This window comes from Zerene cesonia, chromosome 15 (assembly GCF_012273895.1).
Source record: "Zerene cesonia ecotype Mississippi chromosome 15, Zerene_cesonia_1.1, whole genome shotgun sequence".
Lineage (NCBI taxonomy): Eukaryota > Metazoa > Arthropoda > Insecta > Lepidoptera > Pieridae > Zerene > Zerene cesonia.
The window spans coordinates 3058490-3065801 of NC_052116.1; the positions used below are offsets into that span (position 1 = coordinate 3058490).

Below are 7312 nucleotides of genomic sequence, written 5' to 3' on the forward strand. Positions count from 1 at the left end.
ATATTTCACTCTGAAATAAAAGAATGGAAAATAAATATATTCATCTGTTACATGAAATTAAAAATATCTGAGATGCGATAAGCTAGACTTACAATGCTCGCCAATAAGACAAAATATATTGGTCCAAACAATAATTGTGTCGTATCTCTATTATATATTATATATTGGAATATCAAAAACAAATTGCCTACTACTTTTTCTACCCACTCTAAGGACCGGTTTCACCACGTGCTTATACACTATTGAACACTAGGCGTAACTTAACAAATTTTCTGTCAATATTATATTCAAAATTCTTATTTTCTCTTAAATACAAAATTTTTTCAGATAAGTTAAACAAAACATATCCAGAAGCTGTGAAATCGTCCACAAGTCTTACAGAGATAATATAATACCATCGATATCATTCCAGTTCCAAACCCCCACATTAATTTCGTGACTAGCAACATCCAAGCTTGGTTCACCGTGGCTGCGATAATCTGTTAAACAAAATACCATACATAAAGCTTGATGATACTAACAAAGAAGAGAATAAATATTAGTATTAAGTTATATCTATCAAATTGAGTTCTCTAAAATTGTACAACAGTAGATTTTACTTTCACAACTGTACCGATCAATCTCCGTTGAGAATTCTTGCTGAGCTTATCATCATCATCAGCTCATAATTGTTCCCACTGCTGGGACACAGGCCTCCTATGAGGGTTCAGGTCATAATCCACCACACTGGCCAAGTGAGAGTTGACAGATGTCATATGCCGTCGAACCATTGATTCTTGGACATGTCGGTTTCCTCACGATGTTTTCCTTCACCGTTTTAAGCAATGGTGATGTTATCCACATTTATTTCCTGCACGCTCGCCCGGTCTCGAACCCCGACTTATCGATTTTGAAGTCCGAGGTTCTCACAACTGAGCCGTCACTGAGCTTAATCATAACAGAATTATTTCTCGACAGAGTATGTCTAAACACTCTTATTATGAAATTTTATAAAATTTATATAAAAATCCATTTTTCATTTAAAGTATGAACCAGAACCAGTTCAAGCCTAACTTTATACTCAAACCTTCGATTCCATTTGAAAACACTTTAATTTCATACAAAGAATAAACTTAAGTTATTATAATAGTCAAACTTGTACACTTCACACACACTATTAAGCCTTTTAATAGCAACTAGACAAGTGCAGAGTATCTCATTCACCACAATGATAAATTTAAATACAATATCTTGAACTCACAGTTCCAGTGGCTATCGGTAAGGCACTTAAGAGTACAGTACTGCGCCTGCCGAATCGATCGCAAAGGAATCTGGTAACAAGACTGCCAAACATAAAACCCACTGGAGACAAGCTCAGCATCCACGATACTTGATTCTAGAAACAAAATAAATCCTAAATCTTAAAATTTTAAACGCGAAACTGTGCTGTATATATATTTAGGTATGTATGAAATGGAGGTTTTTAAGAAAAGATTGCAAGCATTATTTTTTATTCGTTTCACAAATTGGAATTAACACAAATAGAACTAAAAAGTATTGAAAAAGTATCACGTTGCGGTGTGATTTCCTATATTAGTGAGCACATCATGCATAGTGTAACTATGTATGCATATAAGCATTAGACATAGAGGGAGGCAAAGTCCCTTTCGAACGGTGTTTAAAGGGCATGAAACATGAACTAAATTCGTATTGAGACAGCCACAAAACCTAATATTATGTATGTAATATGTAAAATAAACTAACTTAATATTTCAAACAACAAAATTTTAATTCTGTAATTGCGGCTTTTTCCGTGAGCGTTTTCGTAACTCGTAAATTCCAATTCATTTTAGCGTATATTGATTGATATTAAATAAAAATCAACACCTACTTCAGATTGTTATCTTAAGCTTGCATTTGAAAGAGACCTTTTAATAAAAAATTGCATACAATGTAGTTTAAAATAACATCTAATACAATTATACGAATGTGTTATTTACATTGCTGATCGCAGCGATAAGGGAAGTATTACAAGTAAACTGTGTTTATTATTTTGCATTAGCTATAAGCTTCTAAGAATATACGAGGGGAGTAACCCAATTTTGCTTGCTAAACATTTTAGATGCATAGTTGGGAACCACGACATTCTAAAAATAATAACAACTATGGACATTAGGTTGAATAAGCTATGATAATTTTTTTTTTGATAGTGGACTGTTTCCGGAATTGAAACAGATAAGTTAAAACAGGAAATTAAAAACTTTTTAACGGATTTACAGCGAGCGTGGTCACGGGGAGACTCCCCGAGACCACGCTCGCTGTAAAGTGTTCGAAACGTCGGGTTAATAATATAATGAATAAATCGCGTTTAAAATCCGTTAAAAAGTTTTTAATTTCTAAATGTATAATACTCGCGTAAAACCAAACACAAGAAAATACAAGATAAGTTTGTTCACAAAATACGAATATAGTGAAACAACTGTCTTTTTATGCCAAAACAGAGTAATTTGAAATACATCCGTTGTAAGGGAAGCGTCAGTTCCGTCAAAACAGATCGCAAAAAATTTAAGAGGGCAATCTACAATAATACATATTATAACAGTATCTTGGTATTCACATTTTTAGTAGAGTATTTATAATTAAATTTCGTGGTCGGTCTATATAATTCTTATTAATGTGTCATCACTAGATCTGCCATTGTAAATAAATAAATCAGAACACGAACGAGCAGTTAACAAAATCCAAATGTAATTATGCGATAGAGGCCTAGCTAAAAAATTATTTAAATATTATATATATCCAGTCGAAACAATAGCCATTAGGGCCTTAAGTCAATGTCCGTTTAGGGAAAGATATAAACAATGGACTTACGTCACTCATTTCTATATTTGTTCCATTATTTTGTAGTTTATGTATCACGGGTGTAGACCATACTGAAGTCATGCCCAAGGTGGCGGTGGCCAGTGACACTGTAATTACAATAATAACCAATTAACCAACGATGTTTTTAGCGATTTCCCTTGAATAAGTACTGCGGGTACTTGGGTTCGAATGAAGTAAACATATTGATCGCCCTATTCGCTTTACTTCATTGGTGTTAAAGAAAATAAAGCAGTATTAGAAATGAACAATCAATAAGGAATTTATCTAACTCCTTTTGAATAATTATGTAAAAAAAATTAATGTCATGAATTTTTTCTGGTGAATTCGATTTGACAAACTGCCTAGTTCATTCGATGTATTTAATTGTTTTTCTTTTTCTAATATATATGTAGATAAAAATAAGCAATAGAAAATAAAAAGTGTTCATTAACTGTCTAATAACAAATAATTCTCAGGTAGGTAATTCTATAAGTATTAGGCACTCACCGGCACTAGCCACGAAATACTGTAATCTCCTTCCTCCCACCATTTTCTAAAATATACACAAAATTAAATAGAAATTCACAAAAAAATAACGAATAAACACTTGAAAATCATCATAATTATTTTAAACAAAAAACTAAACAGCCTTCAAATTTACTAAACTAGACCAAATTTAAATGAGACCTTGAGAGGCACCAGCTTTCAAATAAAAAAAAAATCAAAAATACTAATAACTTAAAATGTAACAAACACAAAAAAAAAATTAATACATGTAGATTAGATATATGAGAATCAGAACACACATATCTAAATAATAAGATGCATTCCAATTAAGATGAATATTTGTTTATTAGAATTTAACACTATACAAGTCATACCTACTTAATATATATTTTAACACAAATATAATACGCGAGTTGTTTGTTTAAAACCGCCTGTTAATATTATAACAATTTAATTTAAATATAAATATACAATGATAATTACAAAATTTAAAAGCGTCAACGTGAATCGACGCGTAACAAGTCAATGAGAATTTGCTTACTACAATGTAAGTTGTAAATTGTAATAATTGTTTATGTCAAACAGTTTATTGATGAATTAGTGTAGCGGTGAGTATTCTGGTCTGCTGGGTGAAAAAAGGAAAGGAGAAATAAAGGAATCTATGTACTCGTAAGTCAGTAAATATATTATTCAAGTATTAGTAGTTTACAATATTTTGTTATGTGGTAGTCGAGCACGCTTCGGCACGAATTCGGCCAACTCACACCGGGGAAGACCATACCCCCAAAGAAGACCGGTGTGAAATAGAAAACTGCTGTGTTTCGTTCGGTGAGTGGGGGAGCCAGAGGACCAATTCCATTTTCCTTTATTCCTCTCGTCAATCTTCCTAATCCCTTTCTAATTAGAAGTCGGTAATCCATTTGTAGAGGCGTAATGTGTGCCTTCGACCTTACCCCTCTCCAAATGTTCATGGGCGGTGGTAGTGCTTATCATCAGACGACCCACCAGCTCCATTGCCGAGATATATAAAAAAAACATGTATCTTGTAAACTACTAATACTTGTATATGTCACCATAAGATTGAAAAACTGTTAAAATTATAAAGTTCTTGCGTACGTTTGTTTGTCACTGAACTACTTCTGAGCGGCTCAACCGATTTTAATAGTTTTAAAAACTAGTTCTGAATACGTTATTATATATATTATATCTCCTCTATGTTATATATGTTCTCTAAAATTATATATATTCGCTATAAGACCCTAATTGACTCTTAATTGGGGGTGCCTAAAAAGTTTCGTAAGTAGTCGCGTGGGGTGTACAACACTGGGGTGTTACATTAGATCATTGAAAACAAGTGGGACTGTATTTCTCCAAAAACAGATTCCTTCCTCATTTTGAAGATTTATTTTCAAAATGAGGAAGGAGTCGGCAGGGAATATATGAAAAAATATAACCAGAGGCCAGTACTGGTACATCTTCTAACATTGTAATTGGCACACATTTCGTCGTTTGTAATGAACCATTGTCCCAAACTATTGAAACAGCTGCTGAACAGCTGGACAAATTGCTGATATTTTCGTGTTGTTAGCATTTTACACTTTAACAAAAAAAAACTGAAGGAATTCATCAGAAATAAATAAAAAAAAGCCAATTTGCCGATAATGTGATGTGAACACTTAAAAGGCATGCGGGGTCAAAGAAAGCCTCAAAGCCCAAGCGCGCACAATTTAGCACTACTCATGACTAATAAAAAAAACATGAATTATAAGATCTTGTTTATGAAACTAGCACTGATGCGATTATAGATTAAAAATTTAAAAAGTACCAAGCCTATAAAAAGTTTTGGATCATGTTACATATCCAATGACTTGTAATTTTTTTTTTTTTATTTATTTATTTATTTATTTATTGATATTTATTACATAACTTATTAAAATTTATAAATGATGCAAACATAAACTGTTAAGTGGCAGGTTATTAACAATATCTCTTCACGGGAAATTCATATTTATAATTAACCATTTAAGGCTTTTATGCGTCATGTTTAGTCCATGACACAAACAAGTCACTATCTTCAGTGAAATTATGGGGAATTTAATATTCTATATAAAATTTTGCAATTGTGTAAAATTGCATGATGAGGAGAAAATATTTGCGAAAGATAAACATTTATAAAGCATTTCAATGCTATAAGATTAAAAATCAAAGATAAACATTAGATCTAATTTTCAGCATATTTAAAGGATCTCCCTTTTTTCCTTAAGGAGTACTTTATCCCAGAAATATTTTATTGGGAAATCCTATTTATATTGGAAATTGTTTCACTGGCAGAATGTGATTGCAAGCAGATTGTATCTCTTTTTTGTGAAGGAAGTGCAATGAATTCTCAACACAATTCAGTTCAATTCTAGTTGATTTTACTCCTCCAATTATGAAATTAATTTCAAACCCTACTTAATATTACTAATGTAAAAGTAACTCTGTCTATCCGTCTCATATTCACACCTGATCCACTGACCCAATGTGTATAAAATTTGGTATAGATAGTTTCACACAGGAGAAAAGATATTGGATAGTTTGTGTCCCGGATATTCCATGACTGACTATGTTTCTTTGCAAATGTAGGAACGCTGGGTATGATAGTCTTTTTTATGTCGTATTTTATCCTAAGGATGCATTGAATTGGGATAAAACATATCCAATAACCTAAGTTAGCTAATACCCTGTCCGTATACCAAATATTATCAAAATCGGTTCAGTAATTTCAGTGTGATTGATGGACAAACATCCAAACAAACAAACTTTCACATTTATAATATTAGTGTGAAGCGTGATATAGCATACATTTTTTTTAAATTGACTTTGCCATAATTGATAAGTTAACTGTACATCATTACTACATAGGAACATTTCACTTCTCTGTTTAAAAAAATACCTATATCAAATGTATTATTTAATTATTAAACGTGATTCAGCATCATCATCATCATCATCAGCCCATATATGTTCCCACTGCTGGGACACAGGCCTCCTATGAGTGTTCAAGCATAATCCACCACACTGGCCAAGTGCGGGTTGGCAGATGTCACATGTCATCGAACTTTTGATTCTTGTACATGCCGGTTTCCTCACGATGTTTTCCTTAATCCTTTTTAGCAGTGGTGTTGGTGATGTTATCTACATGTGCAGATACATTGAAAAATCAATTTATTTCCTTCACGCTCACCTAGTCTCGCGGTGTTCGAGATATATAGATTTTAAAGTACGAGGTTCTCACCACTGAGCCACCACTGCTTTTAAATGTGATTGCTCACGTTTAATGACTGGGCTTAACAGCTCAGAGTAAGATATAGGTATGTATGTACTTACATACTAATTTGATATTTTTAAATGAAAATACTTTTAATTATATGTCATCTTCTCATGGTCATCACCTCCTAACCATTGTATTTGGTTTTTTCTATTAGATGGATATATCACAACAAATAAAAAAGTAAAATTTATTTCAAATAAAAATCATAACAAATTTGAATTTTCATGTGTCATCGGTTAAAAAGACTATACTAAGGATAATACAGTACAGACGGCAAACGTCAAGTATCGTCCACAGACAAAGTAAATTTATACAATATGATTATTCGCTGTCAAAGTTTTTATAAAATGTATTAAAGCAAACTAGAAATATTAGAAATTAAACTTATGAAACGTAATTTCTGAAAATTTTCTTTTGCTCATTTACAAGAGAATACGAATATCACCAAAGAATAGTATAATAATACGAGAATATTACTATGAAATATACCGATTTTTATAAAAGATATTTCAATGGAGATGTTTCAAATGGCCTTGCATAATAATAAGAAATTTATTTGTGGAATAAATAAACAGTTATTTTCGTGTGGACCTTTTTCTTGTAAATATCTTGTTTTAGAGACCTATTGAAATTTCTGAATTCATTTGACTT

At 32.0% G+C, this 7312-nt stretch overlaps 1 protein-coding gene across 1 annotated transcript in view; it reads right to left on the reverse strand.

The window, feature by feature from the left end:
* The window catches only part of LOC119832453 (facilitated trehalose transporter Tret1-like), a 7981-nt gene extending 1074 nt beyond the window's left edge, over nt 1-6907 (reverse strand). Inside the window, exons 1-5 of the mRNA XM_038356122.1 lie at nt 6718-6907; nt 3349-3394; nt 2851-2948; nt 1241-1375; nt 396-479 (exon numbers count right to left, since the gene is read on the reverse strand). Coding sequence (XP_038212050.1) covers nt 396-479; nt 1241-1375; nt 2851-2948; nt 3349-3391 — 360 coding nt within the window. The 5' untranslated portion in view covers nt 3392-3394; nt 6718-6907. The remainder of the gene's footprint in view (nt 1-395; nt 480-1240; nt 1376-2850; nt 2949-3348; nt 3395-6717) is intronic.
* Nucleotides 6908-7312: the final 405 nt, after the last annotated feature.